This window comes from Geotrypetes seraphini, chromosome 4 (assembly GCF_902459505.1).
Source record: "Geotrypetes seraphini chromosome 4, aGeoSer1.1, whole genome shotgun sequence".
Lineage (NCBI taxonomy): Eukaryota > Metazoa > Chordata > Amphibia > Gymnophiona > Dermophiidae > Geotrypetes > Geotrypetes seraphini.
This window is the reverse complement of record NC_047087.1, coordinates 245,878,979-245,905,484: the sequence shown is the minus strand read 5'-3', so window position 1 is coordinate 245,905,484 and position 26,506 is coordinate 245,878,979. Positions and strand designations below refer to the sequence as shown.

Below are 26,506 nucleotides of genomic sequence, written 5' to 3'. Positions count from 1 at the left end.
CAGGCCGATTCAGTTCTTGTTTTATCTCTACTACATTCTTGGACTTATAATCTTGCTTCTCAACCCATTCCTTGTGACACACTCAGCTGGATTTTCAGGATGTCCATAATAAATATGCATGACATAGATATGTAGACAAAGGAGGCACTGGACTAGGGAAAATAATACAGAAGTTAAAATTTCAAGTTGCTGCATGCAATGGGGTTAAAACCTGGATCAGACCTTCCTTTCAATCTTCACTTAATCCACCACACAGCTGTTTCCCTGAAAGCCACTATACCAACAACCTTCGTATTTATAGATGTCTCTTAATGAAAAGAAATTGAAGAACAATGGCTTTCAGGCAAAGATTTGAAGACATGGTAAGAAATAAGTATGGTTTCTGAGCCAGCCAATTTGGTCAGAGCAACTCATTTCTAGGAAAAATGGCCAGCTGCCTATTGCCTCACCTGTGCATTCTATTAAAGTTCTATTGGCCAATCATTTTTTTCCTTGCAGTTTGTAAGATGTACAATTTTGGTCACCTCAACATTTTTCTTTCATCTCATTAATTAATTATCTACCCATTTCCTGTTTTGATTTAATAAGGACAAATGTATCATGAAAGCCTTACCACCCCTAATGAATAGATTCATGTAGGTGCTGCTTTTTCTATATATATAATACGCCTGAAAGGGATGTGCTTGTTATTTCTAACCCAAACCGACAGGAAAAAACCCTGAAATGTCAGGTTTCTTTCCAGTGACTTTAAATTACAGATTTTTTTCCAGTATTAATAGCTATCAGACACAAGCCAGCCATGAACCTGTGACTCTTGGGTTAGGAGATCATCTACCTTTCAGGAGGAATTATTCAGTCTCTTGAGTTGGCATCTAGCCTGATTATTTCTAGCTGTGTCTTATATTTCTGGTACTCTTAGGGCTCCTTTTACTAAGGTGCGCTAGCGTTTTTAATGCACGCAGGAAATTACCGTGTGCTACGCTTCTAGAACTAACACCAGCTCAATGCTGGCGTTAAGGTCTAGCGCACACTATTCCACGTGTTAAAGCCCTAGCACACCTTAGTAAAAGGAGCCTTTAGTTTCTGTTTCTTGACTGACACAAAGAGACCAACCCAGGGCGTGTGGTTCAATATTTCTACCCTGCACTGAGCTTGTTTTTGGTTGTAACAGTATTGTTTTCTTGTCTAGTCATTCATTTAGTTCCTGTTTTTTTCTTGCTGCTAGAGGGCTCAGGATACCAGTATCTTGTAAAACTCTCAATAATTCTTGTTTGCCCTTTTATGCTGGATGCACTTCTTGGAGGTATAGTGACATTAAGATTTAATGATAGTAAACCTAATTCTTGTCTTGTTCTACTTTGATATTCAAGCCTCAGAAGTCCTTGCTACGGACTCTGAGAGAATGAAACAGCCAAAATGAAGGTACTATAAGATTGATTCAGTCACCTAAATAAAAAGCTAATAACAACCACTCAGCTAAATTTGAGAGCTCATACCAGTTTAAACAGAACTGCTAAGTAGTCCATAAAAAAAGGGGAGATGCTAGGTTAGTCTTAGATTTGTGAAAATCCTATCATGATACATTATGGGTTCTGCAGCATAGATTCCAATGGGTAGAATAAGGGATATAAATCTCACATTGCTTTGGAGGTATAAATTGAAACCAAGACTGGACACACCTCTTTCCTGGAAAAAAGATAACTTGGCAACTCTGCATTAGAGATTTTTATAACAAATTGCTTCCTGTGATTCCTGGCACATCTATAGGGGTTTCTTATAGAAGAGGCCCAGGTAGACTTTATTGTCTCCTTTTCCAAGGAAAAAGTTTATGCTGGATGAAAACAGCTACTCCTGTGCAATTTGTAACTGCTATGACCCTCAAGTCACATTTCAAAGCCTCCTACTTCCAAGACTCCAGCTCTTGGAATTCCAGGAAATCATGGCTGTCCATCACTACACCACCAATGATACGTGCCTGGGGGAGGGGGAATCAACTGCTTCTTTGATGGGGAGGGTTTAAACCCTGATACCAGGAATAACTAAGGGGGTCATGGGTGGGATGGGTGATGCTCTTGGGTGCGGTACAAATTGTCATGGTGGATTTGGCTTATAACTCGGGGGGGGGGGGGGGGAGTTGAGGTGGTATGCCATGAATGTGTATTTCTTTGTTTGGGCAGCAGCAACACCCACGTCTTAATTTACAAAACTGACCTGAAACAAAAATGGAAAAAAAAAACCCTCAACACAGATATCTCAAAACAATTTTTTTTTTTACCTGCACATCCCTAAATATAGATAAGAATCTATTTATGTTACTAACCTTCAAATTCTATAAATGACTTCCAAAGTTAGCTAACTAACTGGGTAGGTAGTTATAGAATAGGGTCAGTATGCACATAAATTAACTAGCTAATTGGTGCTAAATAGGCACTTAATTGTCGATAAGTACCAATAATTGGCCTTAAACACTAAGGCCTGGCTTCACCTAAACAGCAAGGACAACACAAAGAAATCCAACGAAAACTGCAGTATCACCAGCCCCTTTATCATCAGCAAGTTTATTGCAGTGTTTTTGCTTTATTAGTTTTGCGTCGCACATTTTAAGTGGAGAAGGATACCATACAGGCGGTTGTTTTATATCTTTCATTGGGGTTTATTTTATACCTTAGCAACCATGGACCTCTGAGGAAGGAGTGTTTTCCGAAAAACGGACCGTATCAGGTCCCTTGGTTTATTATAAGGTGGTAGTTTCAACTGCCTAAAATATTTGGTATAATAAGCATTGCCTGCATCTGGTACATAGGAGTCTGCAGTTTGTTTTTTGATTTTGCTTCACCTAAACAGCGTTGTCGTCGGCAGCCGTCTTAAAAGTATCCGCTGATCGCATGGTCATTTAGAGAATCGCACCTCCAAAGGTAGGTGCTGGAAATGTAGGCCAGGGGTTTTGAGGCCTACATTTCCGGTGCCTACTTTTATGGCACCTTACGACCCTTGTGGTGTTATCCATGCATACAGTATAGTGGCATTAGGTGCTATAAAGAACCTACAGAGGCGCCATTTATAGAATCCGGGCCTAATTCGCAATAATTTGTAGTTACATGAGCAAATGAGTTAAACCCCCTATTCTAAAAACTGAGCACCTAATTTTGAGGTCAAGGGCTTTCATGATACATTTGTCCTTATTAAATCAAAACAGGAAATGGGTAGATAGGGACGTGCCAAGGAATTAGGTACAATGTTACAGAATGCTGTCATTTATATACCTAATATGTGGGTGCAAGCATTTAGACCAGTTGTTTGCACCTAAAGTTAAGTGCAAAATTGCAAATTTAACACTAGTATTTCATGAAGGTTGCTCCATGTGGGACTCCCGTTACAGAACTGATGCTTTGGCAATCATGTTTGCTGCCTAACTTAGTAAACCTTTCTTGAATTTATACCTTAGTGCCAATGACTTTGGACTTTACTTTTAATTTTAGGTATTCTTTTCCTACAGTTATACTGAATAGCATATTTTACTATTTTGCCAAGTACGGACAGTGAAAATTATTCTTCGGTCCAATACAAATACTTAAATCAGAGGTAAATGTTTATTTCAGTAGGATTTAGCACAGTAGAGCCACAGATTATTCGCGTTTGAATTTAAGTCATTATTTGGCCGAACACAAATCTATTTGGTACACTATTCAGGGCTGAATTGAATACAAATATTTGGTACAGTTCTAAGAAAAAACTAAAAACTCTCAAGAAGGGGTCTAAGTGGCACAGTGGGTAGTAGACTTTATGTATTTCCAAAAAGTAAGTATGGATATATTTATTTCTTGCCCTTGGATGTATGGGTAGAACTCTGATCTTCCTCTCATAAGTAAACCTGATCATTACCATCTTATTAGCATTATCCCTGTCATGTCCTTTTCTGAAGCAATCAGTGCACAAGTATGGCTCATGCTGAGCTTACAGCAACACTGCTGTACTGTTTCTTCAAATTTCAAAGATCAATATCCCAACCTCTGACTCCAGCTTTTTGCCCATCCCTATATATAGGGCTTCTGATCAAAGGTGACTTGTGGGAGAAGTAGAAGCATTGTGGGGCCTTATTTAAGTCAAAAAGGGCTGAAAAGAAGAACCATGGGCTTTATTGGTAGGCAGCCATTCAGAAGTGGCGCCTGCCCACACAGCAGCCGGTAATCATCAGGCAGCAGCCCTGCGAAGCACCAGCGACCAGCCCAATTAGGGAAGTGTCCGTGCCCAGGCATTAGCGCGCTTGTGTGCTGCGGGCCCCGACAAGCAGCAAGCAGCCGCCAATTGACCTCCAACATTTAAAGGTACCGCCGGGGTTTTTTTTGGGTTGTTTGTTTTTTTAATTGTATATTCACTTCATAAGACGCACCCTTATTTCCGCCCACTTTTTTGGGGGGAAAAAGTGCGTCTTATGGAGCGAAAAATACGGTAACTGATCTACATGTGTAAAAGCTGCTCTTTACCCATGGAGATCCATAACATGTAGAATTTAAGGGGTGTAGTTTTGGGCAGGCTAAAAATCTACATGTGTATTCCCTGTTTTACAAAAGGAATACATTTGTAGACCTAAATGTTTCCATATTGGTTTTTATACCTGTCCTGAGGCACACAAGTGTAATCCCTAATCCCTACCACAAACACAGTTTACCTGTACCTTTCGGCAAAAGGTAGGCACATGCTGATCTATTCAATATTGTGTTAACTTGAAGGGGCAGATACAAAGGATGATGAATCCTCCTTTCCCAATATCATTTGAATCTGCACCCCCACCCCCCCTCCTGCCCCCAACTTTTACAAAGCAATTTGGTAGTCTGCTTCCAAGATTACTGTGCGGGGGGAGGGGGGGGTGGCGAAGCCATCACCATTTTGAACCCTTAGCCAGAAGAAGCAGGAGCAACTGGGGGATCACTTCTGTCCCCGTCCCCCCTCCACTAGACACTAGGTGAAAACCCTGGTAAGACTAAGGGAAGATCAAGGTTTGAGATATTTGTCACAGGTAGCTGTTTTTGTTGATGGGGTGTTGACAGGAGAGTTAGGGTATTACAGATACCAATAATGGCATAGGTTTTCAAGGGATGAGGATATAAATACTAACATTATCAGGTGCGGGAAGGCGTGGAAATTGATGTTGCAATTCTAAGAAGCTGCAGAAAAAAAAGCTGAGAAACTCAGCTTTTTCACAGAGAAGGTGGTGGAGGAGAGGAAAACGGTGGTAGAATTAAAAAAGAGTGTGGGATAAACACAAAGGATCTCTAATTAGAAAACAAACAAATGATATAAATTAAAGAACCAAGGCCGGTATTGGACAAACTTGTACGGTTTGTGTCCCATATGAGGTGATTCGGTGTAGGATGGGCTGGGAAGGGCATCAATGGGAACTCTACTAACTTGGAACATGAGGAAGTTACTGGCCAGCCTTTACAGTAGATATTGACTTGTGACTGTTGCAGTGCATTTGCCTCCTCCACCTGTATCCTGCATGCAGGACTTTAACAGCGTTGGTCTAATCGTCATCTGCCTACCCGAGTTTCGGAGGACTTCTGCCCTAGTGTCCCGCTGTCCGTCGGCCCAGGTTGGCACAGTAAATACAGGACAGGAGTACCCTATCTACCCTAGCAACAACGGCACCGGCACACATAGTCTTTCAACACCACTTGCTTGCTCCACATTCATCAATGACTGAAACTGTGTTTAAAGACACTATTTTTATTTTTACTTTATTTTTCTTTTCATATTATGAATTTCTTTAACCTTATCTATTGTTTTTAATTCTGCCTTTATTATGTTATATCTCCTTTATTTAAATTCTCTCCAAAATTCTGTCTTCCTACGGTTCTCCCTTTTACATCTATTCCTTTTTTCTCCTCTCTTCCATTACCAAAGTACTATTCAGATTAATACTGTCTAGTTAAAATGTTTAACATTAATCTTCTTCTTTATTTTTCACTTCTTTATCAACTTTCAGGTGCTTTAGTTAGATTGTGAGCCTTCGGGACAGTAAGGGAATTTATTAAGCACCTTTCTAACTTCTTACTTTCAATTTAAATGTATATTTTCTTAAAACCGCTTAGAACCTAACGGATATAGCGGTATACAAGAAATAAATTACATTACATTACATTACATATCCAGCAAACAATGGGATGGTTGGATAGGCTGGAGTGAGCTTGGATAGCAACTTCAGCAGATGGAACCTAGGACAGGTGGACTTTAGTCTATGGCCCAGAAATATCAAAGAAGAGACAAGTTAACTAAATCATGTATTTCTAATGAGAATAGCTAATGGGCAGACTGGATGGACCATGCAGGTCTTTAGTATGTTAATATTTTAATATTGCAGCTCCTGCTGGATGTGCCAACAGATGCATATGAACTACTGCACATTATTTTTTAATAAAAGCTACAACTTCCTATGCTCCTTCTCCGTGCAGAGCTGCAAACAAAAATGGCTGCTGTGAGGTCCCGCTGTAGTCTCGCAAGACTAAGGGAACTCACAGCAGCCATTTTTGTTTATGGCTCTGCATGGGGCAAGAGTGTAGGAAGATCGCTCCTGCCCCATTTCACTGCTAGACCACCAGGTTTTAAAAGTAAGGTGTGGAGAGTTCTGGGAGGGAGGCAGAGTGGTTTAGAGACTTGCGAATAACCGAATTCGCGAATCCAAAACCCGCAAATATGGAGGTGGGAGTGTAGTCTCTTTTTAACTCAATACATTTGTACCGTTTTTCCAGACCTTTCAAGCCTTCAGTAAAATACGAAGCATCTAAACTGTAAAAATATAGTAGCTATGTGCTTATATCATCTATGACTGCAGAATCTGAAGAAAATTTCTTCCCAGCCAGCCATTTTTTTTCACAGTTTGAAAACAGAAAGAAGTCGCACTGGGTCAAATCCAGAGAGTACAGTGGATGGGGAATTAATTTGAACTGCAATTCATGCAATTTCACCATCACAACTTGACAAAAAAAAGGGAGGGGATGTAAAAGTCACCTTGTGTGAGAAGGATGCAATATTGTACATTGGATGTACATAGAATTTATCTAAAAATAACCAATCCTGGAAATTCGCTTTGTTTCATCCAGAGACTCCAAGAATGTGCATAATGACCAGGTCTACAGAAAAACATCAGAAAGCTTCAAGGCAGTTGTATCACTATACAAGTGCTTTCAGGGAAGCTTACAGCTCTTGTTCCCTGCAAATTGGTTGAAGGGGAGGGACTAGAGGAGAGAGGCTAGAGACAGGAGCATAGCAATCATTTTCTGTTCTGCCATGTCTGCTCTAGGCTTACACCCTCCCTTTCGGTCACTGTATCCAGAGCGAGTGGGAGAGAGATTGGGAATACAGTAACCTGGAGCTTAAAAATGATAGCTTATGTTAACTGTCCTCTAAATCAACAGTGAGCACAAGTCATAGTTTTCCAGGTATGAAGATAATCTTGTATACAAGATTTTCAGATGACAAGAGTCACATCTAAAACAGACTTAAGTAGTCTTGAAAGATTAATAATCAACTTTGGAATATAGGTCTAATATTGTTTATTAAGATTTATTAACTGCCTTTATGAAGAAATGTTCTAATAAAAAGAATTACTGCCCGCAAAAAATAATCTTCTCTAAGATCAATATGGCTACTATAATTTTGTATTAGACCAAGAGTAAGAAAATGTGCTCAAGATTTCATAGACACAATAGTTTGCTCATTCCCCATGCAGTTCTACAAACACATTGTTATACAGAGATGTAAGGTGAATGGCTTCAAGGCTACAATTTGTTCTGCAAACCTGAATTGTTGTCTATAAATAAAACAGTACTGACCATAATCAACCTTCAGCTTTCCAGAAATCCTAAGACACTTCTATTTCAGTGTCTTAGTGTTATATCCCCACATACAGGGTGTTTCATATAATTTTCACATTGGACCTTTTTTGATTTCTTCAGTATCAATTTCTTAATACTCCAGCCTGCTCTGCACTTGTACTTGGTTTGGACTAACTGGATTACAGTAGACTCAGTTAATCGGCACCCATGGGGATTGAGAGATACCGAATACATGTAGTTTCTGTTTGCTTGAGAGCTACTTTTAAAAATAGGCCTAACTAAGAGGGGGGAGTAGCGTTAATAAGTTACCGTATTTTCACACATATAACGCGCGCGTTATACATGATTTTACAAACCGTGTATAACCATGCGTGTTATATGCATGAGCGCGTTATCCCTTTTTTTTTTTACATAGTTCCCCCCCGACGTCCAATTCACTCCCCCCCCCCCGCAGGACCGCTCGCGCTGGAACACGAACCCGCACCCACACCCCCACCCCGAAGGACCGCTCGCACCCCCACAGCCTCCCCCCCATCATGTAGAAGTTTCCTACCATCGTCCTGCTGCTTCCTCTGCCGGCGGTCCTGCCCCTTCTCTTAGCCCTGAGTCTACGCTACTTCCTCTTCCGGCGGTCCCACCCTTAAAGGCTGTGGGGGTGCTAGCGGTCCGTCGGGGTGGGGGTGCGGGTGCGTGTTCGAGCGGTCCTTCGGGGTGCGGGTGCGAGCAGTCCTGCGGGGGGGGGGGTGAATCGGACGTCGGGGGGGGCATCAGGCTTTCAGGGTGGGGACAGGACTTCAAGGGGGAGAGGAGAGTCGGGGCGGGCTAAAGGAGAGTGGGCTGGCCAGAGGAGAGTCGGAGCGGGCTAAAGGAGAGTCGGGCTGGCCAGAGGAGAGTCGGGGCGGGCGAAAGGAGAGTCGGGCACCAACGGGAGAGTCGGGGCGGCATGCGCGGTATTCAGGTGTGCGCAGTATATAAAAATTTATTTACATAAATTATAGTTCCTCGCGCGCTATACCCGTGTGCGCGTTTTACACGGGTGCGTGTTATATGAGTGAAAATACGGTAAATATCAAATTAAAGCCACATATTGCCAGATCTGCAGGGCAAGGAAGACTTCAATCATATCTCCCCTTCAGCCTCAGCCATCTCTTTTCCAAGCTGAAGAGCCCTACCTTTTTAGTCTTTCTTCATACGAGAGGAGTTCCATCCCCTTCATCATCTTGGTCGCTCTTCTTTGAACCTTTTTTAGTGCCGCTATATCTTTCTTGAGATAAGGAGACCAGAATTGAACGCAATACTCCAGGTCAGGTGGAACCATCGAGTGATACAGAGGCATTATAACATTCTTACTCTTGTTAACCATCCCTTTTTTAAAAATAATTCCTAGCAATTTGTTTGCTTTTTGGCCAACGCCGCACATTGGACGGAAGATTTCATCGTATTGTCTACAATGACACCCAGATCCTTTTCTTGGGCGCTAACCCTCAAGGTGGACCCTAGCATCTGTTAACTGTGATTTGGGTTATTCTTCCCAATGTGCATCACTTTGCACTTGTCCACATTAAATTTCATCTGCCACATGGATGCCCAGTCTTCCAAATTCCTAAGGTCTGCCTGCAATTTTTCACAATCCGCATGCATTTTAACAACTTTGAACAGTTTAGTGTCATCTACACATATACATCTGTGCCATTAAAAAAAAAGAAGCCCTATCAACAGCGACAGAAGGCTGCTTCCCTTGTCACTGCGTTTATATGCAAATTAATTGCACCTCCATGCAAATCATTTGCATACAATAGCGCATAGATCACTGCTAGAGAATTGGACAACAGTGATCGAGTCAGTTATCTTTAGTGCATCTAGACCTAAGTGCAACTTCTAGAATAGTGACTAATAATGAACCTGTCCATCTGCCGGCACAGATCGCTGATGTGCGATCCCGACACATGCGCAGACTATCTGTAGATGGTCTGCGCATGCGTCTAGACCTGTCCGAGCTGCAACTTTTTTAAAAACTTTTTTTTTTTTACTTTTTAGCCCAGTAAGCCTGTGGTTTTAATCCGCTTAAACCCACGGGTTAAAACCACAGGCTCGCAGTGCGGGGAAGGGCAAGAGAAAACCGGGGACGAGCAGGGTGGCGATTCGGGGCTAGCAGGCAGGAGAGATCGGGACAGAGCATCGGGGCAGCAGAAAGCAGGGCGTGCAAAGAGCAGGGCAGAGAGCAGGGCTTCTATAGAGCTGGAGACGTTTTTGACTGGTTGATCGGCCAGCCCAGTCGGTTTTAAAAATTTGGTTGGTGAATCGCGTCCCTGTCTACTTTGCATGTGTTTCTCCTCATTTGCATGCACGGATTTGAAGCGGATCACAGGCGAGGTTAGTTAATAGTGGAGGAGGGAAATCTGGTCGCAAACCGATCGGTTTGCTTTGTGAATCTAGCCCTAAGACAGCTATGCGAATAACTGCCAATTGATGTTAATCAGGGCCAATTATAGCAAATCTGCTGTTAACACCAATTAACTGCCAATTACTGAATTAAATTACATGTACAATTGACCTTATTCTACAACTTGCATGTGCAAATTTGCATGCCAGTCAGAAATTTGAGTGCTCAAGTTTATAGAAATAGGGGACTTGTCATTGTTTTGTGACAAGTTTGTGATGAGAGATTCATGTAACAATGGCAAACCAAATGTGTGTTACTTTATTTTTAGATTCATTAGCCGAATGAAATAAGAACATTATATAAATATTTAGGATTCTTATGCTGCACAATAGGCCAGGGGAAAATCAGAACATTCATTTAGATCTTAGGTGCCATTCTTGTTTCTTAAACTAAACTAAAACTTAGCTTTATATACCGGGTCAACCAGAGGAAGCTCGACTCGGTTAACAATAATTAAAAAAGATATGCTAAAATTGCAAGGAGATTAATTTTCAAAATGTTTAGCAAATAAAAAAAGTTTCTTCAGTGTTCAAGTTCCTTTCATGCCTCTGTTTAGGTTTACTGTACAAGATATCTGTAGAAAACTGAAATCCACTCCATTTACCTTCCATAAGCAAATCTTCGGTCTTTGTGGTGGTCCCCAAAGGTATCCCATAGCCTGAGAGAAACACTGACTTCATCAACAACATCCCGTGACCGCTCCAGCACCTATGAGAGGAAAAAAAACCACCCACAAAAAACTATGCTTAGCTAAAAGTCTACCAAAATTCAATCTCAGAAATGAATGCAATCAAGTCCGATATATGCTCTAGTACCAAGTGCCATTAGAGAAACATTTTTACAGGCTTTCATATGGCCCCTTTGCAAGTAACTCTGTGCCTGAGGTTCAATTTTTATTCAGAACTCATCGATTTGCTCCTTTTTTGGTGTTTATCATGACCTGTTTTATTAAACTTGATAATCTGCTGACCTTGTACAGTACATAGTGGTCTAAAATGAAAGTAAATGAAAGAATTAAGAAAGAACTCCATTAGTTCAAATAGGAAAGATGACACATTTAAACTAGAAAAACAAAAATTATATCCAATACAGAATCATATTTTTCAGAACAATTAGTATACTGCATATTCCTCCCTTTGTCTAAAATAATGATACCTTAAAACTACCTTCTGTTCTTACTTCTTTATGACGATTAATCTACAATGTGGGGACCAACCAATAAAAAGCCTTACAGTAGAGCATGTTCCCACAGGCCGCAAAATGCTTCTCTTTGTTTGGGAAGCCCAAATGTTCTGCCCTAGAATCCGCCCCCATAATAGTACTAATTGTAATGCCATTTCTTCCATTCATTTTTATATATTTATATACACATACACACACACAAGATAATCTTATTAACAATACACAATGGTAACCACAAAATTAAACTACACAAAGCATACTACTTTTCCCTTCCTGCACAGTATTTCTTCCTTTCTCTCAATGTCTACCATCTATCTTTCTCTCATTTCTTCCCTTGTTATAAAGGGAATGGGGAGAGAGAGAGAAGGATCCAGGGTGCATCTCTCCCACCCCCTTCTACTGCCACATCTAACATTTCCCCCTCTGTCATCCCCTAGACATGTGCATCATCTTTTGCCCCTGCCCACCAGCCCCATGCCCATTTCTCCTTATATCACCCCTCTCCAGCACCATGCCACCTCTCCCTCCACCATTCCTCCCTTTTGCATCCCTTCCTATCTGTCCCATTGTTCACTTTCCACCACCACATCCAACATTTCTCCCTCATCTTTTTCTTCCTCATGCATCTCTACCTCTCTATCTCATTCCTCTCCCACCACCAAGTCCAAAAATTCTCTCCTTTACTATGCCCAACAATTCTCCTTTCTTCCTTTCCCCATGTGTACCAACCTCTCTTTCCCTCACACACCCTTGCCCAACAATTCTCCTTTTCTATTCCCTCCCCCACCTCAGTATCTCTTCCCCTCCTCCCTCCATCCCAAGTTTGTGCCCCTTTCCTACCTTCCGCTGTGTCCCAACATGCTTCCATCCATGTCCCAAGTTCATGCCCCCTCCCTTATGGCCCAATGCACTCCTTTCCTCCATTCTGTGTCCCAAGTTCAGACTCCCTTCCTTCTTTTCTCCCATGTCCCAATGCATCCCTCTCCCTCCCTCCTTTCTGAGTCCCACTAATCAGTTACATAAACAAATACGTGCCTGTTAGTATTCTAGGGAAGACCATAATATCTCATCCAGGTTCAGCTATCTTTGCCTACTTACATGACACCAGACCCAGGCTAATGAGAAATACTTTTATTTCTACCTACCCTCTCTAACTGCATTCCATATGTATTTTTCATACAGTTCTTCACTGTCAGTTTAATTTCCATCCTATAAGTTCACATAGAATTTTTCTTTTTTCAACCATCTTTATTTTCTCTTCTTTATTCATTTCCAGGTACTTTAGTTAGATTGTGAGCCTTCGGGACAGTAAGGGAATTTTTTTAAGTACCTTCTTACTTCTCATTTATAATCTTAATGTATATTTTCTTCAAACCGCTTAGAACCTAACGGATGTAGCGGTATATAAGAAATAAATTACATTACATTACATTACATTTTATTATGAAAATAGAAAAATATACTTCATAAGCCACCAGCAATAACTAATTATTGATCACAATATATCTGATTACATATATGAAACTCAGTATATAATTATCACACAACACTTGCTAGATAAATAAGTAAAACTAATTCTTACACTCTAAATAATTCCTTATAATAATAATTCCTGATTAGCAGCAACTGTTACAGATTATCACCTAGAGTAGTTTCACTTCTCCTTATCCCGAACCACAATAGGATTCATTTATCCCCAGCTGATAAGATAATAGAATTCCGTATTCTCACCATCCAATTAGGCCTTGGCACAATATCCGGTGAAAGGAAAGACGTCTTCTACTCAGCACTGAAGATAAGAATTCTTTTGGTACTGGAACAAGAGTTCATCAGCCACTGGAGAAGCTGTAACTTATGTTGGCAGCAAAGGTTTCGTTTATGTGATATGAAAACCAGATCCATTTAGTCCGGTTTCTCTCTCTCTCAGAGAGTCACAAGAGGTAACTTTTCAGGTCTCAATTATTATAAAAGAAGTGCATGAAGAACACCTATGATAAGATGCGAGTTCACCCAATCCTAACACAGACTAAATTATAATTAGCACGTTTTCACTTGGATCTCGTCAGATGACCTTCCCGGACCAATCCAGAAACAGAACTTAGATGAATAGCCTTTCTGTATAGAGTCTCGTACAATCTGGGAGACAGAGGCGCCTTCGTTAGATAAGAAACACAGGAGCAATTCCTTCCCCAAGATTCACACAGGCTGAGCATGGAGGCATAACTGGATGTCCTTGACTAGAATACAATTCTGGTACATACCCAGAATGCATCAAGCAGAAACAGCAAAGATGTGTTCTTCTTTCTCTTCTTGCTAGGTTCAGGCTGGAATGATTTCTTGCAAATAATGGTTCAGGCTTGATGATGTCAGAGAGGCCTAACCTTCAGGTGCAAATAAGGAAACACCCCTACAGTCCGTGCCCCCCTTCCAGGAGTGTGTACCTGTGTTCTGGCCATCTCTACAATGACCAAGTAAGCCACCACCTCCTCCTTCCTTCCAGATTCTTTTGTTTCTTCACAAAGCTGTGAGCAGTGGTTCCTGCATGCTGTCCGCAGCTGACATGGAAGCTCCTTCCAATCAGAGGGAAAGCTGCATCGATGAACATTTTGAAAGAAATGAACTTCCGATAACCAGCCAACATGGTTTCTGCAAGGGGAGATCATGCCTGACGAACTTATTGCACTTCTTCGAAGGAATTAACAAACGGATGGATAAAGGAGACCCCATAGACATCATATATCTAGATTTCCAAAAAACCTTTGACAAGGTGCCCCATGAACCCCTACTCCAAAAACTGAAGAACCATGGGGTGGAAGAAGACGTACATAGATGGATCAGAAACTGGTTGGTGGGTAGGAAACAGAGGATAGGAGTGAAGGGCCACTACTCGGACTGGAGGAGGATCACGAGTGGGGTCTCGCAGGGCTCGGTGCTCGGGCCGCAGCTATTTAATATATTCATAAATGATCTAGAAACAGGGACGAAGTGCGAAATAATAAAATTTGCAGACGACACCAAACTATTTAGTGGAGCTTGAACTAAATAGTATTGCGAAGAATTGCAAAGGGACTTGAACAGCTGCTCAGTGGAATATCATCAGGTAGGAGCTTTCCTATCTTGCTAAATCTCACTGAATATGGACTTGTTCAGGTCCACAGATCCTGCCAAAATCAACCAAGCTCCCCCCACCAGAGTCTCACCCCATTGTCTTCACACCTCTGGACTCTTCTTATCCCATCCATATTATAAAATGATGCAGAAGCAACATTTTTGTATATGGCAAACATTCAAAGTAGCTTAAGTCAGCCAATGCCATTCTGGAGAAGGTATTGGAAGGGTAGAAGCAACTGGAGATTGCTCATATGCTTTACCACTTTATGCTGCAGATGGACTAAGAGGAGTGGTGGACAGTGGGAAGTAGGACCAAGGAAGGTCTGTCTGGGGAAGGTGGTGGCATGGGAGAGGCCCAGGGCTAGCTTAGTCTTGAAAACAAATGAAAATTTAATAAAATTATTTTAGTTTTCTTTTGTTTCCTTGTGAAAACCAAATGAAATGAGAGTGAAATTCTGTTAAAATGTCCCGTTTCATTTCAAATGCATGTATGCCCTTACTGGAAGCCCATTAGATGGAAATGTTCAGGTCAGAAGATTTAATATATCACCTATCCTTTACTTTTTAAAAAAATATGTGCTCTATTCTTCCCTTTCAATCTCCTGCACAAATAGCAGGTGCATAGTACACAGGTTTTTTTCTCTCGCCTATTTTATTGGTCTGTTTCTGTACAAGATTCACTCCTTTGCTGATGACATCCAACTATACCTATCGCTAGGAAACAACTAACTCCCAGATTGCCCACAAAGTGATATTCAGTCCTCCCTCTTATCAATACTTTTGTTTGTAAACCGCTTAGGACAGGGATGTCACAGTCCCTCCCTTGAGGGCCGCAATCCAGTCGGGTTTTCAGGATTTCCCCAACGAATATGGATGAGATCTATTTGCATGCACTGCTTTCAATGCATATTCATTGGGGAAATCCTGAAAACCCGACAGGATTGCGGCCCTCGAGGAGGGACTTTGACACCCCTGGCTTAGGATGTTCACTGATTTGCAGTATATTAAATAAAGCTGAACCTTGAACCTTTCAGTGCATGCATTTCAGCACAGACCAGAGATAATGCAGCTCAAAATCACATTGTGCCAAAGCCTATTGCTCTTTCCATACTCCTACAATATGCAACATCCATCCATTAGTCTATAACCTGTTAACATTTTCTTGTCATGGGCTTGTGTGAACATGGAATTGAAACAGAGGAAACAGAATGATGGCAGATGAAGAGCATATGGCCTCTCTGATCTGCCCATCTGCACCAACAGTTCAACTCGGTAATTCTTTCCTTGCTCTTTTCAGGACTACAGTACTGCATTAATGACCTTATGGAAGAATATTATGAAGAAATTGTAAAACAATCCAGAATGTAAGACTTCTGCAATTAAGACGACAAAATACTTTTGACACCAATACAAATGTAAAAGTCTGGATTTCCTATCACATTATAAACCATAAGTTATGCTGCTTTGTCACCTTCTCTCCAATGTCATCCATTTCTCTTTGTTCCTCCCCCTTCCCCCATCTCACATCTCAACCGTTTCCTTTGAAAATGTCATTGGAATGCTTTTATATTCTAATAGTCCTGTTATAGTTGCACCCTGTGCGACTAACCTCCTGGCATCCTCCACCCTGCTTTCTTTGCCACTGCTAATGAGACAGTGGGTTGGGAGACATATATGTGCCCTTCCATACTTGTACCTTGAGCAGCCACAGTGCTTGCACAGCTCTTGGTACAGTGCTGCTGTCCTGACCAGAGGAAGAAGTTTCTGGTCTTTGAATAGCTAGTCAAAGAAAAAGAGGTATCATCTCCCTCTCTATTGTTTTTTCCCATAATTGCCTTATCTACTATCAACAATTTGTATTTCTTTTCCCATTCTTTCATCTTGTTTTAAATATGTTTGTAAGGTTAGTCTTTAATATGTTCTGCAAGGTTTAGTTTTTCGTTTGTTTTGTTATCTCCTAAGATTTTGTAATTTTATTGATATGTACATCGTTTAGAATTTGGAATAAGTGATTAATCAAATTTATAATGAAACTTGAAACTTGATTTTCCTTTGTACGTCAATATTATTTTCCAATATTATGTCCCGTTTTATTAGTCTCTTGTTCGTGTTCCCTTTTATTACTGTAAAATGCTTAGAATTTATGGTAGACGTTTTATCAAAATTTTAATAAATTTGGAAACTGTTTTATTATCTTTAAAGTGGGCTAACATTGTATAAACTACATTATTTCTAGCTCGAGATCCTCTGTACTTGTATCATGCTTTCTTGGTTTCAGATACTGTCTCTACTACCTCAGCTGGGAGGCTGTAGCATCAACTGTCCTTTTTGTAAAGAAATATTTCTTTAAATTATTAATCTACTCCTTTCACCTTCAACCTATGACCCCCCCCCCCCTTGTTCCAGACTTTTCTTTTTCTTCGCAAGAGGTCTGCCATCTGTATATCTATTGTATATCTTAGGGATATTTAAATATGTCCACTATCACTCTGGTCTGCCTTTAACCACAGTATACACACTCTTTATGAGAAAGACTACTGACCATTGTAGTAGTTGTCCTCTGTATTGTTTATATAATTTTGAAGATGCATCCTTACAACTGCACACAATACTCCAAATGAGGTCTCACCAGAGATTTACAGAGGCACTCCCTTTTCCTCCTTTCTTATGCATCAAAGTATCCTTTTAGCTCTTGTCATCACCTTGGCCCTGATTCACTAAAATCAGCAACAATCGCTGCTAACCGACCCAATTCACTAAATGGCCCACTGCGTGTTTTTCCCTTCGATCACCTATTTTCCGATCCAGCCGTGCAATTTAGTAAAATCCCATGCAAAATAGCCAAGCGATTAGTTCACTTACATTGCCTGGCTATTTTGCATTGGGTTTTACAATCCTAAAACCTGACTGCTGTAGACCTGTCGGTAACTGTGCTACTAATAGGTCTGCCTGGGTCTGGGTCTGGCACAGATATTTTGCATGTCTCACTCGTTCACTGAGCTCCAACCTACCTTTTGTTTCAAAGATCCTGGAAAAAAAAGTACTCAACCAACTACACTCCTTTATTGACAACAGAAAAAGCCCTATCCACTTTCCAATCAGGTTTCCGGAAATTTCATAGCACTGAAACTGTCCTCCTTCATATCATCAATGACTGCTGGAAACTCATGGACAAAGGAAACAATGTTTTTCTGGAGCTACTAGACCTCAGCTCAGCATTTGAAACCATTGACCTTGACATCCACCTCACCTGACTCGCTGAACTGGGCATCAGAGATACGGCACTACTCTGGTTCGCGTCCTTCCCAAGCGACAGATCCCAATGCTACTCGATACTACCCTATCAAAGCCAAAGCCAATCAAGTATGAGGTACTACAAGGAACACTACTATCCCCTCTGCTGTTTAATCTCTATATTATGCCTGTTCTGTCCTGGCAGTGGATATAGCCCACAAATACCAAATCAAGATTCACTCCTTTGCCGATGACATCCAACTATACCTATCGCTAGGAAACAACCAACTCCCAAATTGCAAAATTATAAAACTGTCTCTCAGAAATCAAAATCTTGATGTCTGCAAACAAGCTCCAACTAAATGCCATAAAAACTGAACTCCTTGGATCCATAAAGAACATTGCACTTATAACCGCCCCTCTCTCCTCTGGGAATAATCTACCATAACTGCCAAAGACCAAGGGGTAGTTCTCGACTCTAACTTATCACTTACTGCAAGGGGTCTCATCTTCATTCTACTATCTACGACAACTATGGAAAATAAGAAACTATTTCGCTGAAACAGATTTTTCACAACTTCTCTATGCCTTTGTCCTCTCCCGCATTATTCAATGGACTGAGAGAAAAAATATTAAGCGTCTCCAACGTGTACATAATGCAGCAATCAGACTACTGAAGAACCTTTTGCGACCGTGATTTAGTATCCCAAGTTCTAGCATTACCCCACTGGCTATCCGTAGCCAAACATTGCATTTTCATAGGCTTAGTACTTGCGTTCCTTACACGACATGGCGCTAGGCTACATATCAGCCAAACTCCTGCCTTATGTCCCAAACAGACCCCTCTGCTCCCAAGAGGAAACACATCTTCAAATATCCCCCTGGTCAGAGCCTCCAACTAGAAAGAGCCAGACAAAGGTCACACTCTCCCTCCCTACCAAAGTACTGGAATCAGCTACCTCCTAACATCAAATTAGAGAATGACACGGGGGCAAATTTATCCTCATCGGAACTCAATTTCCCCATCCCCGTGAGTTTTGTTGCTGTCTCTGTCCCATTCCTGTAAGCTCTGCCTTAACCACACAAGCCTCGGACACTTACTATTTTAAAGTGTTTGAGATTTGTGCCGAGGACGGAGCTTGCAGAAATGGGACAGGGGCAGGATAAAGTAACTCGCGGGGATGGGATTGGAAAATGAGTTCCCATGGGGACGGAATTGGAAAATGAGTTACCACAGGGACAAGGAAAAATTTGTCCCCATGTCAATCTCAACATCAAATCCCTTAATGTACTTTTGAGCTTTAGGAAAGCAATAAAAATCTACCTCTTCTGTGGACTGTTATAAAAGTTTTGAGCATGATAATCCTTTATGGTCTAAGGACCGGTGATTTGTTTTTCCTTTATTTAATTTGAGGGTTAAACTCTTTTCTGTTACAAAATGTTTCATTTATGTATATAAATCATTAAATAAATAAATTAAAATGAAAAATCTACCTCTTCACCCGATTCCTCATGGCAAGCTAGTATTCAGATTGTTATTCCCAAACCACGGTATTCTTAATAGATGTCCAACTGACTCTCTCCCTGTGCATGTCTCAGGCTCCAAGTGTCTGCTAATCCAGAATAATTGAACTATAGGCACCTCATAGTACCCTATTGCCTTAAATCTTCTGTTCTCTGTTGTTAATTGTTATGCATCTTGTTTGCTGTTATATATGCTACCATGTAACTTGTTCTGGGCTCCTCAGGGAGGACGGGATATAAATTGAAATAAATAAATATTCCTTTGGGCTTTTTGATCAATCTAAACAAAAGATGACATTTGGTGCTCTCTTTCATTTAAAACTACTCAGGAATTATTCCCACAAATTTAAATCCACTCCTCTCTCATCTAAACCATTTATTGCAGCAAAAGTCCTTAGCCAGGGCCCATGTACCAATACGCTCTCTGGATACAATATGGACCATTATTTTATCTATTAGGTTTCACCTAGGCTTGATGACTAGGACTCCTTCAACTTTAAAAACATTCCCATCCCTAGCCAGCCTGGAGAAGTGGAAGACATGACCCAGGAATTGAACACTGGCCCTCTGCATATCAATGCCTTCAGTTTTGTTCTTCTCCGACTCCCTACAAAAATTCATGTTATCCTTCAATCATTCTCCACCTTTAACTAAGAATAGCAATGGTCCTATTCCCTATCACAACACAATAAAAATACAAATTTGGTAGAATTGCAAACCTTACCTCTTGGCAGACACGATACTGATCAATTGCCCATACAGTCGGTACATGAGTTGCTAAAAGCTGGTATTGGGTTAGGGTTGTGTTACATGCTCTTGCACAGATAAGACGAGTCTTTCCCACAGCATTATCACCCACCACCACGCACTTTATGGTCTCAACATTGGGTCTTTCGTAATCCATGTCAGTGTCCATTTATAGCAAACTGAAATAAGACAATTGCAATAATTGCATGGTTTTACCCCACAACTAAAATATTAACAGGTTTGATCCTTAAATTTCTATATCAAATCCCCAAGCAGCAAGCAACATACACTGGTAGTCAACCCAAAATGAACATTGATATGGGCAAACAATTTCTTTTTATACTCTACACTTATCATAGCAGACGGAGTTCATCTGACCTCAGGTGTGTTTACTGCATTTGCCCCAGGTTTTCTCAAAACAAGAACTTGCTTGCAGAAGATAAATCTGGCCAAAAGTAGGACTGCTGGCTTGCATGGACTTTTTATTAAACATACTTTACACTGAAAGTTGGAAGAGACTGGAAATGTGTGGGTCTCACCTTAGGCATTCTAGCATAAACTTGCTTAATGCCAGGTATTGTAAGATTACACTAAACAGTAGAGCTGGGAAGGCAAGTTCCAACCACATTTCACAGTGCAGAAAATACAACTCAAACTCCGTAAACAATAAATCCAATTTATGGTCAAAATAGGTTACAAGTGAATCAGTCTTGAATTAGAGAATTAAAAACATGCCAAAACCTTAGTCTGACTAAAGCTTAATATCGTTCAAACCTAAAATACTATTTAACCGATGATAGAATTACTTCTTTGTGATTCTAGTTTCATTACAATGAAGCAGGTAACCCGTGCTGCTTCATTCACATTCATTGGAAAACATCTGCATTATCACTTTTCAAAATGCATGTCATGTTATCTCTTTGTTTTAACTTTCCGCAGTATGTCTTCAAAGAACCACCAAGGAAACAGAAAATAAGAAACTTGATAGAGGCTTTCTGAATGCTTTTGACAATGTAAGTCTACAAGTCTCCCTGTTGGTTAAATATGTTTCAAAGTTAAACCATATGAAAATTGAGAAAGTTCTTTTATGCTTCACACTAGATCAATGGTCTCAAACTCGCGGCCCGCCAGGTACTATTTTGAGGCCCTCAGCATGTCACAAAAGTAAAATAAAACAGTTTCTTGATCATATATCTCTTTAGCTATAAATGACAATATTATTATTAAGACTTAGCCAAAAGGAAAGATTTATAAACCATAAAGAGCTTTTACCTCATGCAAAATTGTCTTTTCTTTAATAAAACATTAACTATTTTTTTCTGAGGCCCTCCAAGTACCTACAAATCCAAAATGTGGCCCTGCAAAGGGTTTGAGTTTGAGACCACTGCACTAGATGGACTGTAAAATGTTTCTCAGTAATGGGTATTAAGTCCTGCATGGCTGAAGGAAGCGTCACCCGAGAAGATATAGAAGAATGTGCTGTGCACGCATGCATGTACTATGAGTTCTGACCTTGTGGCATCAATACCTCAGTATGAATGCCTCAAATAAGTTTAATTACAATATCCCAAACAGAGGCAGGCAGCATGAAAGATCATGGGATTTGAAAGTTTTATTCCAGATTATCTCTAATGTCTCCTTACCCTCTACAATCCTTTCCCTTTCCTAAGTTCATCTCAGTCTGGTTTATTGCTCCTTCCTCCATCTTCAATACTTCACATATCCCAAGAAAGCACATTTTACTATGTAAGTCCTAAGCTATGGAACTCCTTGCCTCCTCATATTTATTTATTCAATTTTCTATACTGTTCTCCCAGGAGAGCTCAGAACGGTTTACATGAGATTATTCAGGTACTCAAGCATTTTCCCTGTCTGTCTTGGTGGGCTCACAATCTATCTAATGTACCTGGGGCACTGGGGGGATTAAGTGACTTGCCCAGGGTCATAAGGAGTAGCATGGGTTTGAACCCACAACCCCAGGGTGCTGAGGCTTTAGCTTTAACCACTGCGCCACTCTCCCCTATCAGATTAGAACCTTCTTTCCCTAATCACTAATATTTAGAAACTACTTTATAGATTGTGTATGCATGCTCTGAATATTGCTAACACAGGAGAGGAAGCAAAGTCACAACACTTAACATTGGATGTTAAAGCAGCAGCTGACAGACAAGGTGGGTTATTAAAGTTGCATTAGCTCATATATTATTAAATCAAATAATTATTTTGATTATTCAAGTTAACCAGATATTTATCATACTTCTTACAACTAATCATGTTTACAATTATGTAAGAGGGAGGTCCGGTTTCAGCTTTGGATTTGTGAAATGGACCCTACCTCCAAATAAAACATGAATGAAAGCAACTGTGCAACACAGCGATAAAATGAGTAGTAGATTCTTTGAGTTGCACTTTTCCACGACATGGACACTTGCAGATACTTTGTATGGAGGTGGCCCTGGAGGAGGGACACAAAGGAATGCAAACAACATATATAGACTGTTTCACAATTATGCGCATTGGTTTACATGGTAAAAACTATCCCCCCCCCAAAAAAAAAATAAACAGGCCCAAATTTCTCCAGAAATGTTTTCCACTCCTAGTTTCCCTCTGAGAATCTGTGCAGAATCCACAGGTGAAAGAAACTCTGCTCCTGTGCAGATAGTTTTGAAAAATTGTTCCACTCTGTCGATTCGTTCATTCACTTTATCACATTTATAGACTGTGCATCCAGCAGAGCTGATGTGAGCAGTCATAAGTAAAATAACCACATACATAAGACAGATACCACATAAACCCCTCTGACTGAAGCAAAAAACAAAAAACAGAACAAAAAAAACTCACCCAGAATCAACATACCTCCTCTTACTGCCAAGGCATTCTAATTCCCCCCCCCCCCCCGTTTACAAAACCGTAGTGTGTATTTTAGCGCCAGCTGTGGTAACAGCTGCAACACTCATAGGAATTCTACGAGCGTTGGAGTTGATACCACTGTGGCAAGCGCTAAAAATGCACTACGGTTTTGTAAAAGGGGGGGAGTGTGCCTTCAACTGCTTATAAAAAAACTGTGATAATCTTGTTCCACCCCCCCCCCCCCCAGCTTCATACACTAAGGAAATACGTGTTAATTCAGGGTTGGCTCACAAAGAAGCATGGGATGAACACAGAGGATCTAGAATCAGAAAATAATATTAAATATTGAACTAAGGCCAGTACTGGGCAGACTTGCACGGTCTGTGTCTGTATATGGCCGTTTGGGGGAGGATGGGCTGGAGAGGGCTTCAATGGCTGGGAGGGTGTAGATGGGCTGGAATAGGTTTTGACAGAGATTTCAGCAGTTGGAACCCAAGCACAGTACCAGGTAGAGCTTTGGATTCTTGCCCAGAAATAGCTAAGAAGAAAAAATTTAAAATATTTAAATTGAATCAGTTTGGGCAGACTGGATGGACCATTCGGGTCTTTATCTGCTGTCATCTACTATGTTACTATGAGGCACTGACTCAGGGAGCTGGTGATAAAGGGCATTAAAATCCCAGTCTGGTTTCCTTCAAACTTCTAGAAGGATAGATGCTGGACTGGGATTTTGGCACCCTTTTATCATCAGTACCCTGAGCCAGTGCCTCATCTGGTCCAGCAGGAAAGGGAGATTTGAGAAAGAGGGGGAGATACCAGGTTACAGGATGGGTGGAGGAGAGAGCTCGTATCAGATTGCAGTGTGTGTGTGTGTATGGTGGGGGGGGGGGGGTAGGCTGGCCCTGTGTAAATTATTAGAATGCAAAAAAAACAAACAAACCAAAAACCACCTATCATGTAAGAGAACAGGAGATCTCTAAGAAAACCTAGTAGACCTGTGGCACAACCCTAAATACAATATGGAGTTTGTTGCCTGGTATTTGATACAGAAAGGAAACCAGAGAAGGGAGCACAATACTGGAGTCATAAGCACATGTCTGACATTGAGTAAGAAAATGAGCAGGGACACTTTGAAACATTTGCAGAGTCCATAGACCAAGATCCATCAATGAGGTCTTGGAGTTGTGGCATCCCCTAATGGAAAAAGTGTCTTGCACAACCTGTCCTGGTGAATTTGAGCTAGAAGGCTACACTACATAGCATGGAAAAACCTGATCTTTGGCTCCGGTTTGTTAATTGGAGATGGCATAACCCAAAGTCCTTATTGTGCTATTTAAAAAAATCCATAAAAGTGAGTGCTTTTTGAGCTAATATACTGAGATGTTGAAGAAATGTTTTCTTTCTTTTTCTTTTCAGGATATTGATTTTAGAATAAATATCTATTTACGTTTCCTGGCTTGAGTACGCGATATCCTCATACACTGAACTTCATTTAATAAACTTCTCTCTCCATATATAGAGGATGGAAAACAGTCACTTAGCAAGAAAGTCTATTGTGCTGTATGATGGTTACATATGATGCCCTAAATACCAGGTCACATTGAGTGATGCTTGAGTTGCTTCATTCTTCATGTTAGTGAAGGTCAGTGGAAACACTGAACCATGGCATGGTTGTGCCATTGGGGCTAAACGATAGCAGCTTACTAGAAATTCAGGTCTGTGATGGTTCCAGACAAGACCTCTCTGCCTGCAAGCCAGTAACAGCAAGGAATGGGATGTGCAAATTGTGTACTTGGTAGGATTGACAAAGGACATGAAAACCTTCACATTTTTCAAAGACATGCATCCTTTAGTTTTCAGGCATACTTTTAATCCCAGAACAATGGAATTCTACAGAGCAGGAAGAAAATGGAAGAGAGCCTGATTGGTCAAACATTTTTCTGTGTTTACAAAAAAAATGTGGGTTTTTTTTGCTAAAATCTAAAAGGTTTTTGTCATTTATTTCACAGCAAATAAGACAAAGAAAAAGTGGATAGTTGAAATTATATTTGATTTTATATCCACATAATATCAATAAAGTCTACATTCAAAGGGATGCATAACAATCACCATTATGGATGAGCTGGTATCTATTTTGTGGAAAAACAGGTGTGCTTCTTTACTAAGTGACTCAATTCAGTCCTTATCTTCACCAACACTTGAATCAGCTGACTTAAAAACTCAACAGACCACAACATATTCACTATATCTTCTGGTTTACTGGAGATCTATGTATGTATTATAGCCCTAAACTGTGCACAGTGCTGTATCTGCCCTAACTCTAATCTGCATGCACACCCTCTTACCCGTGCAGATATACAACCCATTGTCAAGTGGCAGGATGTGCACGTGCCCCCTGTCATGATAACTCCATGGGTTGGAGTCAAATTTGTAGCAAAGGAATCCAAAAAGCCTTGGGGGAATTTCCATAGATGCTAACTAGTAAGCTAAGGGCTCCTTTTATCAAGGCGCGCTACGGGGGTTAGCGCGTCGGACATTTCATCACGCGCTAACCCCCGCGGCAGCCTAAAATCCTAACGCCTCATCAATGGAGGTGTTAGGTACTAGTGCAGCAGGCAGTTTAATGCACGGTATTCCGCGCGTTAAACCGCTACCACGCCTTCGTAATAATTTTAAAGAGCCTCTCTGTGCATAAACAAACTTATAAAATCGTATGTTCAAAATGTAAAAAGTTACACTTAAACAGCCAGTGAACACATGGATATATATTTCTAAAGTATGCATATATATGCAAACTTCTCCTCAACAGGTTAGGGAACTACTACCCCAAAGTCAATGAAAAATTTTTAGAATGTAAAATTTACTGCTATTTAAAAAAAATGGAACACAGCATGTCAAAATCTGTACAGAGGCCAACGTAGTAATCCTGTGTTAGAACTGTGTGCTAAAAAAGCTCAACACACAATCCTAATGCAAAAAAAATATTGATTCACAATGCAGTATATAAAAAGACTAGATTCAGTAAAGAGAGCTCAAAATAACGGCACCCAAAACATCTACATGGAGCACTACTTTGGTACAGTTTGTAGAAAAGCAGCTGGGGCCAGATTCTGTATAGGACGCCTACTTTAGGCACCGCTATGCGCCCTATTCAAGGATGCCTAGTGACGCCTAACTTTGGAATCTGCAAGCAACTTCTTTAATTGGCCTAATTGGCAGTTTTCAGCCAATAAAAGTTTAACAATTATGAGTTTGGTGCCGAATTCTTAGGGCATCTAGTGATGCCTAAGTTGAGGTGTCATCTGATGCCTACCTGAAAATTAGGCATGGTTAGGAGTGGAGAATAGGTATGGTTAATTTAGGCATTGATAGGTATCCAAGTTAGGTGCCAGTAAATTAGTCCTAGTAAAACCTGGCCTAATATACCAGCAACCACCTCCAGGACACCTAGCAATGCCTGGGCACCACTAGGCCGGATTCTATAAATGTCACCTAGCGGGATTTATTTATTTATTAAAAAAAAAAAAATTATAATCTGCTTACAACCTAAGCAGCTAACAAGCAAACATACACAATCATT

At 40.7% G+C, this 26,506-nt stretch overlaps 1 protein-coding gene across 7 annotated transcripts in view; it reads right to left on the bottom strand.

Annotated features, from left to right (window-relative positions):
* The window catches only part of RHOBTB1 (Rho related BTB domain containing 1), a 139,457-nt gene that overhangs the window by 29,126 nt on the left and 83,825 nt on the right, over positions 1-26,506 (bottom strand). For 4 of the 7 annotated variants that reach the window (XM_033942874.1, XM_033942875.1, XM_033942876.1 and 1 more), the window contains 2 exons: positions 20,054-20,255; positions 10,883-10,986 (listed from right to left, as the gene is read on the bottom strand). In XM_033942874.1, the coding sequence (XP_033798765.1) occupies positions 10,883-10,986; positions 20,054-20,245 (296 nt within the window). In that variant the 5' untranslated portion in view covers positions 20,246-20,255. The remainder of the gene's footprint in view (positions 1-10,882; positions 10,987-20,053; positions 20,256-26,506) is intronic. The other 3 variants (XM_033942878.1, XM_033942879.1, XM_033942880.1) reach the window with 1 other exon arrangement.